Raw genomic sequence first — 27,429 nt, 5'->3', positions numbered from 1 at the left:
TCTCTTTTATCATTGGATAAATCGACCAGCGAAAACTAACGGTATCCCTGTTATTAACAATGGCGTCATCACGATCATACGGACTAAATATATTGACGTTACGTGATATTTTGCTGTTTAGGCGAGTATCACGTTGGTTCCCACGTGTCTCAGCTACATTTTGTTACGTGTTGGTGCTCGTTTAATTCTTAGGCGTTATGCAGGTAAGGGAACATAACTAATGTGTTTACTATATGTAAAACTAATATTTAGGTTCAGACATTTATTTTTAAAATTCGTTTAAACTACTAGCTATTTGCTCCGTGTAACACCATTTCTGGACCATTTTCTTTGTATAACAATACTAACTTTTGTCACAAAAATGTAGGACTCATATATATATATATATATATATATATATATATATATATATATATATATATATATATATATATATATATATATATATATGTATATAATTGTAACATTCAACAATGGTCAAAAATCCAAATTTTTCAAAGTATTTTCGAATTTTCTCTAATGATTAAAAATTTTTACAATAAAGAAAGCATGAAACATAATATACTACACTTAATCGGTGCTTATAGAACAATGTCTTTTCTAAAGAATACTTTAAGAGCATACACAACAAAATAAATACTAATTCTGTAGAATATTTAAAGATTATATCCAAATAATAATAATATTGTTCCTTCTTAAACACACTGTTAGTTACAAACTAATTTAAAGCCGTTAATTAATTTATTGATTTATTTATAGGTAGATTAACCACATTTATTTTAAAAGATTAGAAAAACTACTAGACTCGACGGAACAGTGACTTATTTTGTTTACTTTTTAGTACAATAAAATGGCGGCGTCTATCGAAATTGTGTTCCCATTCCAAAGTTTAACGCGTTCTAAAGCTAATTTTCTGTCGGCTATAACTTTAACATCACGTCCGTTTGCTGTATTTATTACGTTCCAACACTTAAAATCAATTTTCAACTGTCTTTTTTATTTAGTTTCACGATAAATTTCTCTAGATCTACAGATCAGCTGTCGCAGGAAGAACATGTTGTTATGAAATCTAGACTTTAGATCTAGATCTAGGTCACTAGACTTTACGTAAATTCTAGATCTACACTTAATGCAAATTCTACATCTAGAATCTATTTCAGGCCTTATTTTATATAAATCTTTGTTTAGCTTTAATGACCATCTAACTCGAGAATACATCGGATTTATCTATCTTCTAGGTTTTAGAGCTAGATATAGTAGGATTTCTCGCTTTATTGGTGGCGTGGTCGGTTGCTAACAACAATGCTAACAACAATGCTAACAACAATGGCGTCCGGACCGGACGCATGACTTCCGACTATTTAGGCTATGTTTACCACGAGCAAAATGGCGGGTTTTCACTTTATATAAACATGCTAAACGAGTCGTAGAATCTATATCTAGATAATTCTATCTAGATCTAGATAAGTTCAAACCTTCACTAATTTATATAAATCTTTGTTTGGCTAATTTAAGATAAAATTTAATTTGAAAGCTACTACTACTAGACTTAGATCTAGATCTATGCGCGTATATCAAGTTGCATAAGGAGACTCAACGTATTAAACTATAGTATAAAAAAACATCAGCGACGTCACGGGTTAAATAGCTAAGTTGTTAGTGTAATCGGCTTTCATGCGGGTGGCACGTCAAAGCTAAAAAAAAAATTTCATTTTTTTTTTATTTTTAGATGTGAATGATAAAGTTGCCTAACTGAACTTGGCGGGATACAGGGCAGGTGAAGTAGAGTTCATCTGTTTCTTTGTGTTAAGAATGAAGGGATAGTGTGGTCAGAGACATGCTCGGCTGGAATAGTTTTTTTTAAACGATAATAACATGTTGTCTGAGAGTTGGCGGGACACTGGGCAGGTGAAGTAGAGTTGAGTAGGTCACCTGTGTCGTCAGTATATGAAGGGATAGTCCGAAATCGGTGTTTTCTGTGTTTTTAAAAGATAAAAAACATCTTTTTTAATGTGGGGTCTGGTTTTTTTGTGACGATAAGTGACAGACGTGATGTTTTTTTATGGATGACCCCCGAAACCCACAGTTATCCAAGTGATGACGGGTAGTCTAGTAATTACTATTAATTATTTTAAGATTATTCATACAAAAAATATGTACATAATAGGAAATTTTTCAAAACATGACGCATAAGCAATTTCACTATTAAGCGTAAATCAGTTCTACATAAGAGAAAACACTTCTTTAATTTAAAAATCCCAAAACAAAGTTGCTCGTTAATAACTGTTGCACCTGTAAATCAACACTCGTCGCATTGTGTTAAACTACGACTGATCCCGTCAAATGGTACGGCATTCTGCTTGCATCAGGTAGTCCCCCATAATGTCACAAGAGACGTCACTCGTGACTGTAAACAAGGTTGTTCTAATTTTAGAACAGTTGTCTTTCCTCTCGTTTCTCTATTAGGGAAGACACGTGGGGACGACACGCGACACGTATTTTTAAATGTAAACAAGAGCGCACGGGGTGCACTTAAAATAAACCCAGATGCAAAAATGACAAGGGAATGGTGACACATATTTTTGGAAAACACTCTTTCATGTAAATAAAATAAGGGTTGCTTTTGTTGTCACCATGATAATGTATACCTATGAGTTCTCTCCGCCTTTACTGACCTAGTATAGGAAACCCCATTTACATGTACTTACGTTAGGGAAAGCAAAACTCGGTTGAATCAAAAGATGTATTTAAATATATAGAGTTATAGAACCTTGAAGTTAACAGATGATGAAAAAAAAATTAAAATTAAAATTAACATCCACCTCCTGACCCACCTCACCCAGGTGGTGGCGTCTTTTACTGTATATCCTTTACTCCTACTCCTGCTCCCCCTTCACCCACCTGCTCCCCTTTCACCCACCTGCTCTCCCTTCACCCACCTGCTCACCCACCTCACCCATGTTACTATAATCGAGTATGTATTGAACGCTTGTTAAGTTTACAGGAATGATATTTTAAAAGCCTTTCATGACTTGGAACAACGTTAATAAATAAATAAATAAAATATAAGAAGAGCTTTGTTCTAATTTTAGTGTGTGTGTGTTTGTGTATACGTGTAACGCAAAAAGGAGTAGAATACTCGATCAAAAACCTAAAAACAAGGTAATGAAAAAGCCCTAAAGCATCCGTTAAGTGTGGCGCCAGCCTGTCTCGTACTCGCCGGGTGGTCTTCAAATAAACGCAAATGCTTGGCGGAGAAGCACTTAGTTTACCCAACAAAGACATTCTACGGCTATAAAAAGTAAGTACCAAAGCACTAAGTGAATTCACCTGTTGGCTATAAACATGGTCGGCTATCAAACCGCCCGAGAAAAGCCATTAATATCCGCTCGGTACCTGTCAAAAACGGGCAGCGCGCGCTGGTGGGGGAAAATTCTTTGAATTTGCGTTAATGACTATCAGATGTCGTTAATGGTTGTTGGAACCTACACAAAGAAAAACCTATTTGTGTACACGTTAGCGTTAGTCGGTTATTTTAAGCAACAACATACAAACTAATAAAATGAATTAAACCAATCAAATAAACAACAAATAAACAAAAAATTTAAAATTTAAATTTAAAAATAAAATTTAAAAAATTTGAAAATTTAAAAAATTTGAAAATTTAAAAAATAATAATTAAAAAATCCAATTAATTAAAAAATAATGATTAATCTAATAAAAATCAAACAAATAATCAAATTATTTAAAATCAAACAAATTATCAAATTAATTAAAATCAAACAAATTATCAGATTAATTAAAATCAAACAAATAAAAAAATCAAATTTAAAAAATAATAACTAATCTAATTAAAAATAAAATTTAAATTTAAAAAATTAAAATTTAAAAATTTAAAAACTAATTAAATTCAAACAAATAATCAAATTACGTAACTAGTTAATAAAAATTACAAAATTAAATTTAAATTAAAAAAATCAAACTAATTAAAAACAAACAAACAATCTAATTAAAAACTTATAAAATTAAAAAATAATGGTGATTACGTAACTAGGTCGCCTGTGGTGACCTTGTAACTAGGTCACCGATGGTGATTGCTTCACAAGATCACCTGTGGTGATTACGTCACAAGGTCACCCCCTCACCTGACTTACTGACCTACTGACCTACTCCGCCTCACCCACCCTCCCCCACCCGCTCACCCACCTCACCCAGGTTGGTGAGTATTTTACTATATCTCATTGTACCTCCGCCTCACCCACCCTCACCCACCTTCACCCAGGTGGATGAGTATTTTACTATATGTCGTTGTACCTCCGGCTCACCCACTCACCCAGGTGGGTGAGTATTTTACTATATATCATTTTACCTCCGCCTCACCCAGGCGGGTGAGTATTTTACCATATAACCTTTGCTCCGCCTCCGCCTCACCCATAATACCCAAAAGTGAGCTAATATACTACTTTTGAATTGTAGAACAAAGACGTTAAGAAAGAACGAAATTCAAAAGCAAATAATACATAAAGAAATAATATTCTATTAAGCCTACTTTTAAAAATCAAGTACATATCAAGTACTTTTTTTAAAAAAAAAACGTAATGACTAAAATGCAGAAAATTAAAACAAAATTATTGGCATAATAAAAATGGTTTAACGTATTGGAAAGAAAAGTGTAAAATATTTCTTGTGCGACCAATGCTTTTAATTAAGAAAAGTAGCTTTATTTCACTTATAGTTTTAGGGCATTTATAAACTTCTTATTGTAATTGTTATATGTATTTTAATTTTAAATAGTGCACATTGTTAACGTCTTGAATGTGTTTTTTTTTTAATCTGTTAGTTCTCACGAGAATGCAACAATCAAGAAATGCAACCACCGTAATAATTCTAGGCATCCTAGCTGCAATGACGTTTTTATTTGTATCATACTATCCGGGATATTACAGTCACAGGGATGTCTCGTCTGAAAAGGATGTCATCCTAAGTTTAAAAGAGTACAGCAATTTTGTATCAATACTAAACGATTCGGTAGTACAACTCTTTGACAAACATGAACGTTCATTAAACACGTATGCCGAATGCAAATATAATTTGTCTATGCACCAGATTATTGTATCCAGATTCAAAGCATGCAGAGAAAACAATTCTAAACTAAATAGTGAATATGAAAACAATAAAGTGAAATTGCAGACATGCGAAAATGAAATGCCAAAACTAAGACAGTGTGAAGAAAGTGTGATCAATCATGAGGTTGATAAGATACTTAAAGCGTCAACAAATAAAGAAAACGTACAATCAGAATTTAAACATGCAAGATTAAGTGCAGTAGAAGAACCAAGAATGTTCAGAGATTTATACAGTTCTAGAACTTCAAGGCAAGAAATACCAGGTGATTTACCTTCAACTGTTCATTATGTCTGGTGTGAAAATAAAGACGTCAAATTTGAAGACTTGTTAGGTATATTGAGTATAGTGCGTGTCCTGAATCCGTTGAGATTGGTGTTTTATTACAATCATTTGCCAGGAGGGGGTGGATATTATTATTACTCGTGGTTTTTCGAACTAAGACAATCGGTGTTTAACTTGGATTTGAAGAAAATTGACAGGGTTATAAGATGTAACACGATGGACGCAGTGGAGTTTGCGTTAGAACAAATAAACTCAAGTAGAGGGGGAGGTTTTTATTTTGGTGAAAGAGCTGTGTTGACGTACGTACCAGAAGACTGGAAAACTAAGAAATTCGTCATGTACTCAAAACCTGGGAATGTATCTAGTGAAGGAATAATTCTTTTGATCAACCAAGAGGAAGCTAGAACAAAAGAAGACCTTGATGTGTTTAGACATAAAGTTCTCAAGGATCCCAATAAATGCCACACACCTAAAGAGTTCGACAGTCGGGATCCTGATACAACACAGTACTCGCCGTGTGTAGTCCTGCCCAGTAATGTGTTTCCAGAACATATCCTCAACAACACATCCCAGTTTAACGCCGTACTCAGATGGTTGTACTATGGGCGAAGTGAGGGTCTACAGGTCAAGCAAAGCAAGGTAAGATATATCTTTTTTAAATAAATAGTTTAGAGAAAATAGACAGCACTATCAACCTAGCGCCCGTTGTATCCTTCCTCAACTGGACATTTTTCTCGTATATAAGAAGGGTCTAATCCAAGCGTTGTCAGTCCTTTATTCTTAGACGCGTGACCTTGTTTTCTAAAAGTGAGTTATTTAAATGTAAACAATGTCTGTGCTTGGATCATAAATATCGGGACACGGGTTTACCTACACCACCGCATGAAATCCTTGAAGGTACATTAATCACTCACCGAAATAATGAGGAAGAACACACTTCGGTGACCGCTTATGTGTCAGGGACGTAGAGGGACGCTCTCAGGAGCGCCCCTCCCCCTCGATTACATTACCGCAAAGGCGCCACGTACGGCCCCTGGCATCGACACTGTGTCGAAACGCAATCGTCTATTATTTTTATATACCGTAGATAGAGAAAAATACCACCATCCCGTTGGGCCTCCACAGAACCTTTGCCTAAAGTATTCTAATAAACTCCCCAAAGTTCAATATCGATCGGATGAATGGTGTGATACTGCATTCGACTTTATTTTTATATACCGTATATAGAGAGAAAACGCACTCTACCGTGGCGCCGCCCTTACGAAATTAAAAATGACTTTTTTACAGAACCCTTCCCCTGAGTGTTCTAATGAACTCACCAAAGTTTGATGTCAAACGGATGAATAGTGTCAAACCAAAATCGACTTTTATTTTTACATACTGTAAATAGAGAAAAATCGCACCCTACCGTTGCGCCGCCCTTGCGAAATTTAAAAAAAATATTTTTTGCAGAACCCTTCCAGGTAGTGTTCTAATAAACCCCCCTCCCCCCAATTCTCATGCCTATCGGATGAACGGTGGCAAACCAAAATCGACTTTTATTGGTATATATCGTATATAGAGAAAACAAATCTCGCCCTACCTTGGCGACAGCCTCCGAATTTGAATTTTTTTCTTCGCAGAACCCCCCCCCCCCCCCCAGAAATATTCACAACGACTTCCACAAGTTACACGGCGATGTGATGAGAGGTGTAGTAATACATAAAAGACAGACAAAAAGACACACAGACAAACGTACATTGATTTTTGTATTGATAGATAGATAGATAAAGTATTTATCTTTCTTTTATCATTTCGCCAGGATCCAGCTGATTTGGTTCCACCCATAAACCACGTGATCTTCCTGAACCCTAACCCTGGCAGCCCAGTCGTCTGGTCATTTGAAAGTTACATCTGTGTCATCTCTGCTCTTTATGTTGGTGGATTTGAGAGGTTGGTAGACATAAACATATTTGAGAGGTTGGTAGACATAAGCATATTTGAGAGGTTGGTAGACATAAACATATTTGAGAGGTTGGTAGACATAAACATATTTGAGAGGTTGGAGACATAAACATATTTGAGAGGTTGGTAGACATAAACATATTAGAGAGGTTGGTAGAAATAAACATATTTGAGAGGTTGGTAGACATAAACATATTTGAGAGGTTGGTAGACATAAACATATTTGAGAGGTTGGTAGACATAAACGTATTTGTATAAGAGGTTGGTAGACATAAACATATTTTAAAGGTTGGTAGACATAAACATATTTGTATAAGAGGTTGGTAGACATAAACATATTTGAGAGGTTGGTAGACATAAACATATTTGAGAGGTTGGTAGAAATAAACATATTTTAAAGGTTGGTAGACATAAACATATTTGAGAGGTTGGTAGACATAAACATATTTGAGAGGTTGGTAGAAATAAACATATTTTAAAGGTTGGTAGACATAAACATATTTGAGATGTTGGTAGACATAAACATATTTGAGAGGTTGGAGACATAAACATATTTGAGAGGTTGGTAGACATAAACATATTTGAGAGGTTGGTAGAAATAAACATATTTGAGAGGTTGGTAGACATAAACATTTTTGAGAGGTTGGTAGAAATAAACATATTTTAAAGGTTGATAGACATAAACATATTTGTATAAGAGGTTGGTAGACATAAACATATTTGAGAGGTTGGTAGACATAAACATATTTGAGAGGTTGGTAGACATAAACATATTTAAGAGTTTGGTAGACATAAACATTTTTGAGAGGTTGGTAGAAATAAACATATTTTAAAGGTTGATAGACATAAACATATTTGTATAAGAGGTTGGTAGACATAAACATATTTGAGAGGTTGGTAGACATAATCATATTTGAGAGGTTGGTAGAAATAAACATATTTTAAAGGTTGGTAGACATAAACATATTTGAGAGGTTGATATGCATGAACATATTTGTTTAAGAGGTTGGTACACAGTATCGTATCTTCCTTTAATGAGTTCAAAATTGATTTTAGTTGGTACATTTTTACTCTATTTTTTTAATAAAATTAACCAATGTTCTTATTTTAGAAGATAATTTCATTTCTCTTGTATTGTCCAGAGTGTATGTACATGGGGATACAAGGCCGTCAGGTTACTGGTGGGAGAAGTTGATGCACGAGAATGCCACATTTGTTTACGTAAGCTGTTAATGTATGTTTTTAGCTTCTAGTGATATTTAATAAACCAGAGTGTTAATATCAACATTATACTTAAACACGTATTGAATCATCTTTAGATCTTGCGATCCATTGGGAAGACGAAGTAGAGCTCATATGTTTATTGAACTCGGCATATGAAATAAAGGTGTATTGAGCACTTTTCTCGGCCGCCTTAAATATTTCTGACACAAGTTAGATATCTATTAAAAGTTGAATGAATTCAAAGACGTTCTACAGACTTGGAACCGCATGCGAACTCGAGACTTTTGGGTCATCAGTATAGCGCTCTACCGCTTTTATCATGCCGTTCGCAAACATTATAGGCGGTTTACGTTTAAGTTTAACTACTTTTCAAAACTCCTGTTGAAGTAGGTAAACCAGCATTGTGATGTCTTCTAGCATGAGGACACGTACTCCCATCGCTAAACTTCTGGTTTACCTTTACATTTTTACATTTTTTTTTCTTAAAATCCTGTTTATGTAGATAGACCAGCTTCGAAACATCTTCCAGCAAGATGTGAATGTGATGGCCCACAGGACGGATCTTCTCAGAGTTCTCATTCTGTTCAAATATGGAGGCACTTATAATGTGAGTCTTTATGTAGTTACCTTCATTTAATTTCGCTTTTTAAAATCTTACATGTATGGTATAGATGTAGCTTTGTAATATATATATATATATATTTATATATATATATATATATATATATATATATATATATATATATATATATATATATATATATATATATATATATATATATATAAGAATTCAATTTTTAAAGGCGTCTATTGCTTACACATAAATTAACTTTTGTTTAGGGTATCTTTCTCAGATTTTCTTAATGTACTAACGAGAGTTTTTAAATACATGTCTCCCTTAAGTTTTTGTCTGATAACCAAAATTACACCTGAGAGTAGTAAATTATGTTTTAATTTGGTATTTTATGTATGTAACACATTTCAGCCTGTGAATGCCGCCTTTATTTAGTTGCTTGTGATTCATCAAAGAATAACAACATGAGTTTGTGTAACAGGTTTTTCTCTTGGCGTCCTTATGATTCAGCGATATGCGCTAACCCACCCCTACGATTCATTTATTGAACATCTCCTGCCTTTCGTGTTTTTCTCATGGTGTTATTTCAATATATGTAATTTGGTCTTTTTGGTATTTCATGTGTAAGTACTTGATGGTCGTTATAATGACTTATGTATAACCTCTGAATATAGTGTTGAATAAACTGTTAAATTTATAAGTTTTAGTGTAAATTTATGCGATTCTGTTTAGGACAAAGACGTGATTTGGGTGAAACCACTTTCTGTGAGCCAGAGAAGGTACCCAACGGTCTTGTGCTACGAGTGGACGGATTATCCATCCTGGCCTCGAGCAATCAGCAACGGTTTGTTGGTGGCAAGGGCTGGAGCTCCATTCTTGTTGAAAGTTCTAGAGTCTTTCTGGTAAGTATGATATGTAGTGTATACGGATACAAATTGCACATAAAAAGGAAACAACATAAAGCAAAAGCATTTACCTTTCAAGTGCTATTTTTACTTTATACCGAGAAAGTATTTTAATCGTGCGAAAAATCGAAATCAAAATTTATTTGTATATTTGTGTCTGTATGTGTGTGTGTGTGTGTATCTGTCTGTCCTGAACACGATAACTTGAGTAACGCTACAGCTAGGTTGACGAAATTTCATATATAATCATTATAATTTTATATGTAGTTGAGTTTTAGCTATTTCCGGTAACAGGAAGTGCCACTAATTCTACTTTAGGTTTTTACTTTCTCGTATATACGAAGTATAGAGAAAGTCTTGTAATCGTGCAAAAAAAAAAATCGAGATTTTTACAAATCTTGACGTTTTACACCTCACTGATACGGAAAAACATAATTTTGCAATCTTGTCCGTATATCTGTGTGTCTGTCTGTGTGTGTCTGTCTGTCTGTGTGTAAACACGATAACTTGAGTACCGTTACAGCTAGGTTGATGAAATTTCATATATAAGTATTTTATCAAAATCGTAGATCCGTATCAACTTTTGAGCGATTTCCGATAACCGGAAGTGGTACTTTTTCTACTTTGAATTTTTCAAAAGCCTATAACTTGAGTACTATTTCAGATAGATAAATGAAATTTCAAAAGTAAGTACAAGATCTACTTTTCTACCTTCTGTCAAATTTTAAGTTATTTCCGTTGAACGGAAGTACCAATTTACGTTATTTCCCATTTCTCAAGAAAAAAAAACGCATGTAAATTTATAAAGTACTAATAATAATGCGCACTACTATGCACATTTTGTTTTGGCGTTCGCTTGGTGCGCGATTCTTTTTTCTATGAGATTCTATTCTATTTTTAAAAGTTTATGTAATTAAAAATCATGTCTATATTCCAAGTTATATAAGAATATTCGAGAAAGTTTTGTGGAGATCACTCCCGGTTTATTTTTAATCAATTTTTAAATACTTGAATATTAAACAATAAAATAGCGTAAAAAATTGCGCACAAAATGAACACCAAACATTGTGTGTAAAAGTAGTGAACATTTAGTACTTAATAAAGTAAAACTTGATTATCTTTCAAAAGTTAATTAATCATGTAATTTAGTAGCATTTTGTCAGGATACATTGTCTACGAGTCTAGACCTATGTAAAAAGTTTATAAAAATAGGTCTGATAAAGTGTTGGAAATTTTGCTCGCAATTTTGCAACCATGCCGGACGATAGATAGATAAATCATGGTAAAAATAAATATTTAAGCCTTTATTGAGAAATCGGGAATAGCGTAAAATAGTAATATAGTTTTTCCAGTACTAACAATTTGATAGAAAACAGAAACTAGAAAATTAGCTCTTTGAATTATACGTAAAATTTCGTCTACCTATCTTGTTGACTTTTGAGAAACCTAAGTAGTATATTAGGTCCCTTTTGGAGCGAAGGCGCAGGCGCAGGCGCACCCAGGATGCGCAAAGGATATATAGGAAAATACTCGGATGCGCAGGGGGATGCGCAGGCGCAGCCTGGGACAACGAGATATAGTAAAATACTCGGGATGGGGATGGGGAGCCTGGGACAACGAGATATAGTAAAATACTCCAGGCGCAGGCGCAGGCGCAGCAGCCTGGGACAATGAGATATAGTAAAATACTCCGGATGGGGATGCGGATGGCGATGGGGATGGGGATGCGGATGGGGATGGGGAGGATGCGCAGGGATGCGGATGGGGAGTAGGTCAGTAGGTCAGTAGGTCACCGGTGGTGACCTTGTGACGTAATCACCGCAGGTGACCTAGTTACGTAATTTTAATGAGTTTTTTAATTAGTTTTAATGAGTTTTTTAAATTTTAATTAATTTTTGACCTAGTTACGTAATTTTAATGAGTTTTTAATTAGTTTTAATGAGTTTTTTAAATTTTAATTAATTTTTGACCTAGTTACGTAATTTTAATGAGTTTTTAATTAGTTTGATTTTAATTACTTTGTTTATATTGTGTAATTTTTTATTAACGAGTTACGTAATTTGATTTTAATTTTTTTTTAAAATTATTTTTATTTTGTTTTTTTAAATTTTAATTAATTTTAGTTTGATTTAATTGATTTGATTTTAATTTATTAAATTTTAAATTTTTATTGAGTAGTTACGTGATTGGATTTTAATTTTTTAAATTTTTAAATTTTTTTAAATTTTTAAATTTTGTAATTTTAATTATTTTAATTAGTTTAATTATTATTAACTTATTTTAATTAGTTTAATTATTATTAACGAGTTACGTAATTGGAGTTTAATTTTTTAAATTTTTAAATTTTTTAAATTATTATTTTTTAATTTTAAATTTTATATTTGTTTATTTGTTTACTTGTTGGTTTGTTTATTTGATTGTATGTATGTTTTATAGTAAACGGAGAGTAATGACGGGGGTTGAGGGGAGGGGTGTGCTAGCATGTACTAGAACAGTCTTTGTATAACATCCATTAACCAGCCGTTCAACACGTGTTACATAGCGATCCGCGATCCTTTGTTCTTGTCAACCACCGTACAAGGGCCAAGTTAATATTGATCGCACCCACTGACCATCAGTATGATGGTCCACCTAATTAAATTTGGTCATGCATCGCGGATTTATGTGGGTTCGCGTAGCGAACACTGCAGGGGTTATGGTAATTAAGGCGAGCCATTAAGCGCGTCTCCACGTTAACTGTGGTAACAGATGTTACGTATTGATTCACCAGCAAAGTTTTTAATATCGGTCACACCCACTGGACCATCAAGGCTTTATTTTAAGTCCACCTCGTGCACGTTTGTTTACATTTTAAAAGACGTGTCGCGTGTCTTCTCTATTTCATTATGGTACCACACTTAGGCTGAGCAACCGGCTAACTATACATACACACACACTTACACACATACACACTAAATTAGAACAAAACTCTTTTTATATTTTATTTGTTTATTAACGTTTTTCCAATTCATCAAAGGCTTTTAAAATTTCATCCTGTAAACTTAATAGGCGCTCAAAGCAGACGCGACTCATACTAACACCAGAATTTGTAGGAAAATTAAGATCGGTTCCATCTATAAGCTCTCTAAGATTTAAAGTGTTTTTGTTCATGAATTGGCTAACAATCGCCAATTTAAATCCGGTGTGATTCAGCGTTCGTATTTCCGTCACTTTATTGTTACTCCTGGCCACAAGTATCCAATCTTCATTAGACATCTTGAAATAATCTAACGAGTTTACTCCCCCTATCGTAAGTACATGTAAAGACGGATGTCCTATAGATCTGTAATGATTTAGGCCTTTTTGACTATGACTTGTTGCCCAGGTGTTGACATGTTAAGCTTTTTTGAGATACGCACACACACACACACACACACACACATACACACATGTACACACGTACACACACACACACACACATACACACACACATACACACACGTACACACACACACACACACATACACACACACATACACACACGTACACACGTACACACACACACACACACACACACATACACACACACATACACACACGTACACACGTACACACACACGTACACACGTACACACACATACACACACACGTACACACGTACACACACACACACACACAAGCACGTGCGCGCGCGAAATTCATTCTAGGTCGGTAAAGGCGGAGAGAACTTATAGGTATACATTATCATGGCGACAACAAAAGCGACCCTTATTTTATTTACATGAAAGCGTGTTTTCCAAAAAGTGTCACCAGGCCATTGTCATTTTCGCAGCGGGGTTTATTTTAAGTGTACCCCGTGCACGGTTGTTTACATTTTAAAAGAAGTATCACGTGTCTTCCCCATAGGTCTTCCCTAATAGAGAAACGAGAGGAAAGACAACTGTTCTAAAATTAGAACAGCCTTGTCTACAGACACGAGTATCGTCCCTTGTGAAAAAATTCGCGTCAGAATCCTTAAATAAACAGTCAATTTCTTTAACAAGTTAAAAAATAATTTAGGAAGACAAGGGTTAACAACATTAGACGCCACCGTTTTTGTTTCCTGTGACGACAAGGCACAATACACTTTTTTATTTTATGTCTCAAGTAGAGGGGTGGGAAATTTTTTCTTTGTAAGTGTGTTGTAAACAATGGGTAGAGGAAGCGATTACTAGGTAAGAGCGGAGAGAACGTGACGTACATCGCGATATTTGAAAACATGGCGATGTTTAACCTCAACCAAAAAAGGCAATGAACCTAGAAGAAAGACGAATATATATCTTAGTCTTGCAGCAGATTACCTTCCCATGTTCGCTTTAGTATTACAGTTTTCATCAAACTTCTTTTTGACTTGAACTTCTTTAATTTTTAAGAAAGTTTACTTATACATAATACATTACGTCTAATGACAATTTTTTTTATTTTTACCACTCAATGTATTTTGTTTTTCTATATCTTACATTGTCATCTTAATTTTTGATCACCTTAGTAAAAATTTGCTTAAGATTATAAAAGTCAAGTTTTAAAAAACAACAACGTTATAGTACGTCGTGTCAAATGACACACCGTTTAAAATGTCTACATTCAAAGTTCACCAAAATAATGACGTAAAAACTAAATATGATATGACGTTAGCATACATATCATTCAATCTAATCACTCTAAAGTACAAATCAATAATTTTTATTGATTAAGGGGCTGGATGAGTTATTTTTATTCGGGTGCGCAGGGAAGGTTTGGAGTTGGTTGGGACAGTTTTCACCGAGCCAGGGTTCGAGGCTAGTCCATGTATGTTTTAGAATTGTTAGGGGTCCAGTCTATAGTAGGGTCGGGGGAGTTTTGTTAACACAGAGTGATGTTGATACATGCATGTTTTAGAATTGTTGGTAACCGAGTTCATACTAGTGTCGGTGAAGGTTGGGTTTTGAACTCGGATCATGCATGTTTAGGAGTTGGATGCGGTAGAGTTTACACTAGGGACGGATGTGTTTTGGTTACACCGAGGGTGGTTTCAAAGTTCGTACATGCATCATTGGAATTGTTAGGGGCCGTGTTCATACTAGGGTCGGTGAAGTTTTCACCGAGAGTGCTTTCGAAGTTGGTACATCCATGTTTTGGAATCGCTAGGTGTAGAGTCCATACTAAGGTCGGTGAAGTTTTCACCGAGGCAGGTTACAAAGCTGGTACATGCATGTTTAGGAATGGACAGGGGTAGAGTTCATACTAGGGTCAGGGAGTTTTGTTAACACCGAGGCAGGTTGCAAAGTTGGTACATGCGTGTTTAGGAATTGTTGGTAGCCGAGTTCATGCTAGTGTCAGTGAAGGTTGGTTTTGAACTCGGAACATGCATGTTTTGGAATCGATAGGTGTCGATTTCATACTAGAGTCGGTGAAGTTTTCACCGAGGCAGGTTACAAAGTTGGTACATGCATGTTTTGGAATCGATAGGTGTAGAGTTTATACTAGGCTCGGTGAAGTTTTCACCGATGTAGGTTTCAGAGTTGGTACATGCATGTTTAGGAATGGACAGGGGTAGAGTTCATACTAGGTCGGTGAAGTTCTCACCTAGGTAGGTTACAAAGTTGGGACATGCATGTTTAGGAATTGTTGGCAGTCGAGTTCAAACTAGGGTCGTGGAGTTTTGTTAACACTGAGGCAGGTTGCAAAGTTGATACATGCATGTTTAGGAATCGTTGGTAGCCGAGTTCATACTAGGGTCGGTGAAGGATGGTTTTGAACTCGGAACATGCATGTTTTGGAATCGGTAGGTGTAGAGTCCATACTAGGGTCGGTGAAGTTTTCACCGAGGCAGGTTACAAAGTTGGTATATGCATGTTTAAGAATTGTTGGTAGCCGAGTTCATACTAGTGTCGGTGAAGGTTGGTTTTGAACTCGGAACATGCATGTTTTGGAATCGGTAGGTGTAGAGTTCATACTAGAGTCGGTGAAGTTTTCACCGAGGCAGGTTACAAAGTTGGTACATGGATGTTTTGGAAGGGGTTGGTACCGTGTTCATACTAGGGTCGGTGAAGTTTTCACCGAGGCAGGTTTCAAAGTTGTTACAGGCATGTTTTGGAACTGATGGGGTAGAGTTTAAACTAGCGTCGGGGGAGTTTGGGTTTCACAGAGGCGTGTTTCAAAGTAGGTACAGGGATGTTTTGGAAGTGTTAGGGGTCGAGTCTATACTAGAGTGGGAAGGATTTTGTTTTCACCGAGGCAGGTTTCAAACGTGGACCTTCCCTGTTTCGGAGTTGGTCGGGGTAGAGTTTACACTAGAGTGGGACGGTCTTTGTTTTCAACAAAATTGGTACATTCATGTTTGGTACAGGACTGTTTTGGAATTGGTGAGGCAAAGTTAAACTAGGGTCAGGGGAGTTTTCAACGAGGCTGGTTTCGAAATTCGGCCATGGATGTTTCGGAGTTGGATGGGAACGTTGTCACTTGTAACATTAGTTGAATACAGATAAATGTTTGTCTGTTACTTTGTCTGTCCAAGTAATAGTGTGGTTAGACGTACGGTGTGTTTATCTATCGGTTGTTTAGGGATGGGGCGAGGGCGGGGGACAAAGTTGTCGATGTGGGTAGGGTGCATGTGGTATTCATTACGGAGTGGTGTCTACAAGTTACATATCCCAGTCTGTTGGATTAGTGTCTAGGAGTTGTTATATTAGTGGAATAAATATTTGTCTGTGGGATTGTCATACATCCTTTGTCTCTTTAATGGAATAGAATGGGTAGTGGTACGGTTAGTATTGAGGTTAGGGATGGGAGAAGGGGAAAGGGGTTGCGGACAAAGGGAAGGGGAAGGGTGAATAGTGATAAAAATAACTCATCCAGCCCCTTAATCAATAAAAATTATTGATTTGTACTTTAGAGTGATTAGATTGAATGATATGTATGCTAACGTCATATCATATTTAGTTTTTACGTCATTATTTTGGTGAACTTTGAATGTAGACATTTTAAACGGTGTGTCATTTGACACGACGTACTATAACGTTGTTGTTTTTTAAAACTTGACTTTTATAATCTTAAGCAAATTTTTACTAAGGTGATCAAAAATTAAGATGACAATGTAAGATATAGAAAAACAAAATACATTGAGTGGTAAAAATAAAAAAATTGTCATTAGACGTAATGTATTATGTATAAGTAAACTTTCTTAAAAATTAAAGAAGTTAAAGTCAAAAAGAAGTTTGATGAAAACTGTAATACTAAAGCGAACATGGGAAGGTAATCTGCTGCAAGACTAAGATATATATTCGTCTTTCTTCTAGGTTCATTGCCTTTTTTGGTTGAGGTTAAACATCGCCATGTTTTCAAATATCGCGATGTACGTCACGTTCTCTCCGCTCTTACCTAGTAATCGCTTCCTCTACCCATTGTTTACAACACACTTACAAAGAAAAAATTTCCCACCCCTCTACTTGAGACATAAAATAAAAAAGTGTATTGTGCCTTGTCGTCACAGGAAACAAAAACGGTGGCGTCTAATGTTGTTAACCCTTGTCTTCCTAAATTATTTTTTAACTTGTTAAAGAAATTGACTGTTTATTTAAGGATTCTGACGCGAATTTTTTCACAAGGGACGATACTCGTGTCTGTAGACAAGGCTGTTCTAATTTTAGAACAGTTGTCTTTCCTCTCGTTTCTCTATTAGGGAAGACCTATGGGGAAGACACGTGATACTTCTTTTAAAATGTAAACAACCGTGCACGGGGTACACTTAAAATAAACCCCGCTGCGAAAATGACAATGGCCTGGTGACACTTTTTGGAAAACACGCTTTCATGTAAATAAAATAAGGGTCGCTTTTGTTGTCGCCATGATAATGTATACCTATAAGTTCTCTCCGCCTTTACCGACCTAGTATGAATTTCGCGCGCGCACGTGCTTGTGTGTGTGTGTGTGTGTACGTGTGTACGTGTGTGTGTATGTGTGTGTACGTGTGTACGTGTGTGTGTACGTGTGTACGTGTGTGTATGTGTGTGTGTATGTGTGTGTGTGTGTGTGTGTGTACGTGTGTACGTGTGTGTATGTGTGTGTGTATGTGTGTGTGTGTGTGTGTGTACATGTGTGTATGTGTGTGTGTGTGTGTGTGTGTGCGTATCTCAAAAAAGCTTAACATTTCAACACCTGGGCAACAAGTCATAGTCAAAAAGGCCTAATTCATTACAGATCTATAGGACATCCGTCTTTACATGTACTTACGATAGGGGGAGTAAACTCGTTAGATTATTTCAAGATGTCTAATGAAGATTGGATACTTGTGGCCAGGAGTAACAATAAAGTGACGGAAATACGAACGCTGAATCACACCGGATTTAAATTGGCGATTGTTAGCCAATTCATGAACAAAAACACTTTAAATCTTAGAGAGCTTATAGATGGAACCGATCTTAATTTTCCTACAAATTCTGGTGTTAGTATGAGTCGCGTCTGCTTTGAGCGCCTATTAAGTTTACAGGATGAAATTTTAAAAGCCTTTGATGAATTGGAAAAACGTTAATAAACAAATAAAATATAAAAAGAGTTTTGTTCTAATTTAGTGTGTATGTGTGTAAGTGTGTGTGTATGTATAGTTAGCCGTTTGCTCAGCCTAAGTGTGGTACCATAATGAAATAGAGAAGACACGCGACACGTCTTTTAAAATGTAAACAAACGTGCACGAGGTGGACTTAAAATAAAGCCTTGATGGTCCAGTGGGTGTGACCGATATTAAAAACTTTGCTGGTGAATCGATACGTAACATCTGTTACCACAGTTAACGTGGAGACGCGCTTAATGGCTCGCCTTAATTACCATAACCCCTGCAGTGTTCGCTTCGCGAACCCACATAAATCCGCGATGCATGACCAAATTTAATTAGGTGGACCATCATACTGATGGTCAGTGGGTGCGATCAATATTAACTTGGCCCTTGTACGGTGGTTGACAAGAACAAAGGATCGCGGATCGCTATGTAACACGTGTTGAACGGCTGGTTAATGGATGTTATACAAAGACTGTTCTAGTACATGCTAGCACACCCCTCCCCTCAACCCCCGTCATTACTCTCCGTTTACTATAAAACATACATACAATCAAATAAACAAACCAACAAGTAAACAAATAAACAAATATAAAATTTAAAATTAAAAAATAATAGTTTAAAAAATTTAAAAATTTAAAAAATTAAACTCCAATTACGTAACTCGTTAATAATAATTAAACTAATTAAAATAAGTTAATAATAATTAAACTAACAAATAATTAAAATTACAAAATTTAAAAATTTAAAAAAATTTAAAAATTTAAAAAATTAAAATCCAATTACGTAACTACTCAATAAAAATTTAAAATTTAATAAATTAAAATCAAATCAATTAAATCAAACTAAAATTAATTAAAATTTAAAAAAACAAAATAAAAATAATTTAAAAAAAAAATTAAAATCAAATTACGTAACTCGTTAATAAAAAATTACACAATATAAACAAAGTAATTAAAATCAAACTAATTAAAAACTCATTAAAATTACGTAACTAGGTCAAAAATTAATTAAAATTTAAAAAACTCATTAAAACTAATTAAAAACTCATTAAAATTACGTAACTAGGTCAAAAATTAATTAAAATTTAAAAAACTCATTAAAACTAATTAAAAAACTCATTAAAATTACGTAACTAGGTCACCTGCGGTGATTACGTCACAAGGTCACCACCGGTGACCTACTGACCTACTGACCTACTCCCCATCCGCATCCCTGCGCATCCTCCCCATCCCCATCCGCATCCCCATCCCCATCCCCATCCGCATCCCCATCCGGAGTATTTTACTATATCTCATTGTCCCAGGCTGCTGCGCCTGCGCCTGCGCCTGGAGTATTTTACTATATCTCGTTGTCCCAGGCTCCCCATCCCCATCCCGAGTATTTTACTATATCTCGTTGTCCCAGGCTGCGCCTGCGCATCCCCCTGCGCATCCGAGTATTTTCCTATATATCCTTTGCGCATCCTGGGTGCGCCTGCGCCTGCGCCTTCGCTCCAAAAGGGACCTAATATACTACTTAGGTTTCTCAAAAGTCTACAAGATAGGTAGACGAAATTTTACGTATAATTCAAAGAGCTAATTTTCTAGTTTCTGTTTTCTATCAAATTGTTAGTACTGGAAAAACTATATTACTATTTTACGCTATTCCCGATTTCTCAATAAAGGCTTAAATATTTATTTTTACCATGATTTATCTATCTATCGTCCGGCATGGTTGCAAAATTGCGAGCAAAATTTCCAACACTTTATCAGACCTATTTTTATAAACTTTTTACATAGGTCTAGACTCGTAGACAATGTATCCTGACAAAATGCTACTAAATTACATGATTAATTAACTTTTGAAAGATAATCAAGTTTTACTTTATTAAGTACTAAATGTTCACTACTTTTACACACAATGTTTGGTGTTCATTTTGTGCGCAATTTTTTACGCTATTTTATTGTTTAATATTCAAGTATTTAAAAATTGATTAAAAATAAACCGGGAGTGATCTCCACAAAACTTTCTCGAATATTCTTATATAACTTGGAATATAGACATGATTTTTAATTACATAAACTTTTAAAAATAGAATAGAATCTCATAGAAAAAAGAATCGCGCACCAAGCGAACGCCAAAACAAAATGTGCATAGTAGTGCGCATTATTATTAGTACTTTATAAATTTACATGCGTTTTTTTTTCTTGAGAAATGGGAAATAACGTAAATTGGTACTTCCGTTCAACGGAAATAACTTAAAATTTGACAGAAGGTAGAAAAGTAGATCTTGTACTTACTTTTGAAATTTCATTTATCTATCTGAAATAGTACTCAAGTTATAGGCTTTTGAAAAATTCAAAGTAGAAAAAGTACCACTTCCGGTTATCGGAAATCGCTCAAAAGTTGATACGGATCTACGATTTTGATAAAATACTTATATATGAAATTTCATCAACCTAGCTGTAACGGTACTCAAGTTATCGTGTTTACACACAGACAGACAGACACACACAGACAGACACACAGATATACGGACAAGATTGCAAAATTATGCTTTTCCGTATCAGTGAGGTGTAAAACGTCAAGATTTGTAAAAATCTCGATTTTTTTTTTTGCACGATTACAAGACTTTCTCTATACTTCGTATATACGAGAAAGTAAAAAAAAAAGCCACAAAGAATGTAATATCCCGATATCTAAGGAAATTAGAGATATTTTAGGGGAAATCACTCTCACTTTATTTAAGTCTTAGTTACACTTGATTCAGTATTAATGAAAACGCCTTGGTTTAGCTTGATAAATGTGTCTTAAAAACATTTTCTTATGGAAATATTATAAAGTATTACGCAATCCCAATCAGAGATTATTCCAGGCATCTCTTAGGGGAAGGGGGGGGGCTCCCCCCCCCCCCCGAAGAAAGTCTACCGCCCCCCGAACGAGATGGAATTTATATAGCAAACATATACTTTTACTAGGGTCCGCCCCCCCCCCCCCGGAAAATGTTGACCGCCCCCCCCCCCCTCCCGGAGAAAAAGTCTGGAAGAAACACTGATCCCAATTTAGATATTCCGTGTTTATTGCAATGACTTTTTGTACAGGTACTACCGTGACGACAGGTGGGCCTTGAACTCAGTGCTGATGTTTTACAAGCTTTATGAGAGGAACCCGGAAATGGCCTACATTGACCCAAAGCTACAGGTAAAATCTAAACGGTAGCTGTTTTACAAGTTGATACTTTGGGATAAAATAGGTCTAATCACTCTAAAAAAAAATTAAATCACGAATCCCATCGAATCGGCTGATATACTTTGGATTATTCTCTCTATACTTTTGTTGAATTGTCACACCTCATCATTTTATTAATCTGCCAAAAAAATTAGCTAATATTTTTTTTTAAATGGCTTTTATTTTATTCACAAATTTTAAAAATCACTAACGAAAGGGGTCATCCATAAATGACGTCACGTTTTTTTTTTACGATTTTTACCCCCCCCCCTCCCCCTCCCCTCCATCACACATCGTCACAAAAAGCCAGACCCCCCTAACATGACGTCACACCTCAGCCTACAGCCCCCCCCCCCCCGCCCTCAAAATTGCAGTAGAATTTTTTTTGTATAACATCGATATTTTTTCCAAAACCTTGTCTGAACCGTATCAAAATAGAGCATTTTAATCAATTCATATTACAATTTATTAAAACAGTTTTCTAAAGCGCGAAATAACGTCTAAAATTCGATTTCTAGCATTGCTCTTTTATAATGCAAAACTGTGACGTCGTACTCCCCCTCATCACACACCGTCACAAAATTACGGACCCTCCTTCCCCCCTAAGAGTGTGACGTCATTTATGGACGACCCCAAAGAAAAAATGCACTAAAAAGTAGAAAATAAATTTAGCAGATGTGACCTTACTAAAGTAATAAGCTGATATGACTGATAATAAAAGCCTGGTCATTCAGTTATAGAATTTTAGCATTGCTGATATTTTTTGTTATAGAACTTACACATGTCAATGAACTCCCTTCAAAATGGAATGTATTTTCCATTTTATTTTGTAATAACCTAAACTATTATAATATTTTTACAACTGAACTATAAATTATTTTCTTAAAAGTATTCCTATCATATCGGAGATTGATTTGGCTGTTTATTAACTGTCGTAGAATCATTATTATTCTATTTTTTTAACTAGTAAGTTAAAGTTATTCATTGTAATTCAATTATTTGTGACAATTTATATTGTTTTGAAAAATAGATTTTATGACTTAATTTCGATCAATTTCGTTTTTTTATCGCGATTGAAATCTTAAACTTTTTTTTATTTGTATATTTAACTAGTGTAGTTACAAACAACGTATTTGGTTGTTTACAAGGACAAGGTCAAGGCCAGAACTGAACTGAGTTATTTATAGTTATTATGAAACTGTTGTGACGTAGCTGGTGTTACTAAAAATAATTTGACTTGTAAACTTTAAGACAAGCTATTAATAGAGAGTATGCAATAGGTGGCACCGAAATAGAATAGTTTAAAATTAATTGACATTATTGACAACACCGGATGTACAGCTGGGTGTGTCTGGATGTGTATTTAAGCGGCGATACTTTTGGGTAGTGAGAGCAAGACAAAAATGTGATAGACAGAAAATGTTAGTTAAGTAACGAAGATGGAACGATCGGGCGCTGGAATGAAGAGAGATACAGAAATTGATTGAATACAGAGACAAGTGTTTGTAGATGCAGAGACGGAGTGATATAGTGTATGGACCTGTGGTAGTGGTGGTCTGTTGAGATACACGTTATTATCTGAACTCTGATTATTCAAGAAGGAATAAAGTGTTGAAAATTTTCTTTATATCAGGTGGGTGTATCGGTACCAAATAAAGTGTCCTTCGCCTAGAGGCGGGATTTCCTAAGCCAGTGGCAAATACCTACAGACAGGTGGTTGTACACGCCTCTGTCGTATTTGGGTGTCGCGTGGAAGGGGTCGCAAAAGACCTAACAAAGAAGGCCGCACATGCTGCTACTGCACTTTGTCACCTGCACTTGGTCAAATATATTATTATCATCTCTTCATAGTTTATTCAGAAGATAAATTAAAATAGTGCAGTTTAATTGAAATTATGAGATAAGGTTAACAAATATGAATTCAGCAAACTTATAATTAAATAACTGAAAGTAAATCTTTGATTAGCCGTTTGAAGTTTAATTTTATATGTAAAAATTACTATATATTCAATAGTAGATTCATTAAATCTTGGAATCTTAATTTTTTTAACTCACTTCAAGATTTCCTTCCGATTGAGCTAAAATTTGGCAAAGTGCTAGATCTTGAATGTCAATAAATGTTCGTTGAATATCGTATAAAATTACCAATTAATAGAGATGGAGATAAGTTTAAACATTACTAGCAATCGTATGATCAGTAGAATGTCGAGGCTAAATTCTGTTTCGTTTACGGTCAAATGATTTCGTCGAAAAATTTGATATTTTGGGAGGGCCACTTATTTTTAGAGATCACAAGCTACAGGACGAAGTTTAACGTCAATATTTTAAATCTTAGTATAACAAATGTCTAAAAGTCGAATAATTTTGTTTCACATAAAAAATAAAAATTTTAAGGATTTTTGTTTTCATTATATTTACAAATCACACACAATAGCGAATGAAAAATGCATTAAAACTTTAAAAAATAGAGTTTGGTAAGATCTTCCTAAGCTATCTGCTAATTTGATTAGAAATAATAGCCTAGGCTCTCAATGATGGAAATTGAAGATATGTTTGATAATATGTAATAGAATGTACAACTAACAAATATATTAAAGTTAATATACTTTCCATAATTGACCGTCCACGCAGTTATGTAAAGTGTTATATAATAATATACACATATATATATATATATATATATATATATATATATATATATATATATATATATATATATATATATAGTGTTAATAGTAAGTATGGTACATCCAACACTTAACAAAAACCTACATTCTAATTCTAAGATAATTTTTATACATAAGATGAAATTCTTATTTTCACTTCAGGTCATTTGCTACCACAGAATCTGCCACCCAACCTGGCACGACAACTACCGCAGGCGCTTCCAGGATCCTAGACCTACATCCAGATTTAACATTGAAGAAACAAACGGTAGTTAATTTTCTTTTGTATTTTAACATGTATACTTATCCATTAATTGAGCGTTCTTGTGATTGTTAATTAAAAGTAAATTCACTGCAAGCATTGTACATATACACAACCAAACATCACCGACTAAAAGACAGAAGTACCTCTTAAATATTCACTAATACGTTGATATCTCAAATAAATTATCTCAAAAATATTTCTTATAATTTGGCAATATCCAGTCTTTAAAAAAATTATCTCTAGGCTTACTTCCACTAATTTTGAATATGTGAAGGGTTGTTTTTTTTTAATGGTAAAACTTACCGAATGTCTAAGACAATTAGTTTTCTTTCAGCTTTCCATTTCATTCACCTGAGGGAACCCCCAATGTTTACATCGTTTTCTGCTGTAAAGAACAAAACCAGTATTGACGCTTTGTTGTTAAGGAGAGTAATGGACGCTATACAGAAGGCGGGGAGATCTCATTTGTTGGAGGAGAAAAACTAGACTAACCTCTAAGAAAAATTGCTGAGTTTTAAATCATGTTTCCTTGTTTTATTCTGAGATTTTTTCAAACAATAAATGAATTTTCGCAGCTAGATTACGTGCTCATAATTTGTTTTAAATAGTAACCTAATTGTTAAGGGGGGGGGGGGGGGTAAGTCTAAAATTATATCGTTATGATACTGTGTAAGCCAGAAAAGTTTCTAAAGATCTCCCACAAGAAATAAACTAAAATTTTTTAATACTATTTCATAATAATATATTTATACAATGTTATCTTAATACGTCATTACAATAGGTCAGTACAATAAAAAAACGTCAATGGTTTTTTTTTAATTGCATTGTGTTTACACACGAATTTAAATTAAATTTTTTTCCACAAAGCTGTTTTTTTTTACATAAATTTCGTAGAACATGACGATTTTACAAAAATATTTATTTGTACAGCCAATTTTTTTTCACTTCTTAACTGTTTTCAGCCTGCTTTTCTTTCTGAGCCTGCTCCCGTAGCCATAAATCCATGAATCAAAAAAGCTAAACGGTAGACAATGCTTCTTCTTCTTTCTTAATTGTGTATGTTATACCGGATTTTCTCCAACTCCCCTTTATATTACGTTATATGCCACATTGGCCGTTGACTCCAAATTTACATTCGTTTTTTTTTTCTAGATTTGCTTGCATAGTCTTTCTCCATTTATGAAAAAAATGAAGACGCAGCAATTGTTAATTAGGGTGTTAAGTTAGAGTTTTATTTCATAGAAGGGTGAATGACCTTTGGTGTTGAGGTACATCTGCCCGGGTGTCGAACACGGGACTTTTTAGTACATGTGAACACTACGTCGCCGACTATAGTTGTAATAATTTAATTAAGTTTTTAATGACATTTTATGTCAAACTACAATTTGAAAAATATAATTTTGGTTTAAATTGTTTATTTTTGTTTACGATAAGTTAGGGGCAATAACCTTCCATACAAGCATTAACAACATTACTGGTTATCTCCCTTGCACATTTAGCACTAGGGCATTTACTTTTTCCGAACATTTGCTCATTTTTAAAAAAAAAAACAACTGATGTTCTCTTGTATTGTTAGGTCTATTTGTGACAGTATATTTCCAAATCTTATTATAATATCAGTAATTAATTTACATTTGTTTCAAAACTCTCACTACCCTTCTCTTCTTCTTCTTCTTCTCTCTCTCTCTCTCTCTCTCTCTCTCTCTCTCTCTCTTTCTCTCTCTCTTTCTCTCTCTCAAGTTGTAGTTTCTGAACAGATCTCCTTTTTCGTATCGCTATAGCTCTATTATATTCACACTCACTGAATAAACAGTTATCCATTACTACACATCAACTCAACACAAATAACTCATGTTCTCGTTTTAAATCAATAACATTTAATATCAGTTTAATGACGATCAATTTTGTAATTCATAGCTAATCTCCGACATCTGATGTAGTAGTAATATTCATACAACCGGAAGACTTAAAACAATTACTATATTACCTAGATATATATTTACCAAAATATATATACTTTATTATGAACACGTTTAAGAACAATAACAGGGGCTGTTTTAATGTAATGCGATTAGTAGTTTTCATTGGTTAGTATACAATTTCGTTAATAAAAACTAAACCTGTGCATATAATTTTTTTGTAATCAACCGAATATCTTATGCGATTTGCTTATACATTTTGTGGGTACGCCTTAGACTTTCAGACACATACAGTAATGGTTGCTGGACATTTTACTGACCGCACCATCTCTAAACAAAACTCTGACATTGGTTACATTATCAATAGTGGTAATTGTTTAACTTTAATAATGTCGGTAACTATTTAGCTCTTGTAAATAAATTTATCAAAATGAAAAATCCGTTACCGGTATGATCTAAATAGCAATTCTATCTAATATCGCACTTAATTTTTTTTTTCGTATTGATAACCTTTTTCGTGTAGTCAAGAGAGTGTGTTGTGTTGTGTCTGTGTTCGACACGACCAACTCCATTATATTAATTATACATCAACAACAAGGCAATTAAAGCACAACCCCACCCACTTCCCCCTCCCCCTTTAGCCTGCTGCTTTGTCTTACCTTAACAACACATTGCATAACATCTTAGTTAAATCTCCAATCGAACAGGAATCACACAGCTTAAATCAGCTTCCGGTTAGATTTCAATCAATAGGCCTAACTAAAA

At 34.7% G+C, this 27,429-nt stretch overlaps 1 protein-coding gene across 1 annotated transcript; it reads left to right on the top strand.

The window, feature by feature from the left end:
- The first annotated feature begins 170 nt into the window (after positions 1 to 170).
- LOC131948427 (uncharacterized) lies at positions 171 to 25,257 on the top strand. Its single transcript, XM_059310033.1, has 9 exons — positions 171 to 203; positions 4,841 to 6,048; positions 7,211 to 7,341; positions 8,496 to 8,574; positions 9,080 to 9,184; positions 9,884 to 10,053; positions 21,688 to 21,787; positions 24,643 to 24,748; positions 25,080 to 25,257. The coding sequence occupies exons 2-9, from the start codon at positions 4,852 to 4,854 to the stop codon at positions 25,229 to 25,231; spliced, it is 2,040 nt and encodes a 679-aa protein (XP_059166016.1). The 5' UTR covers positions 171 to 203; positions 4,841 to 4,851; the 3' UTR covers positions 25,232 to 25,257.
- Positions 25,258 to 27,429: the final 2,172 nt, after the last annotated feature.

Source organism: Physella acuta, unplaced genomic scaffold (genome assembly GCF_028476545.2).
Source record: "Physella acuta isolate Inbredline_101_S28 unplaced genomic scaffold, ASM2847654v3 ptg000645l, whole genome shotgun sequence".
Lineage (NCBI taxonomy): Eukaryota > Metazoa > Mollusca > Gastropoda > Physidae > Physella > Physella acuta.
Note: the sequence above shows the minus strand (reverse complement) of the source record. Positions and strands in the feature narration are given on the sequence as shown.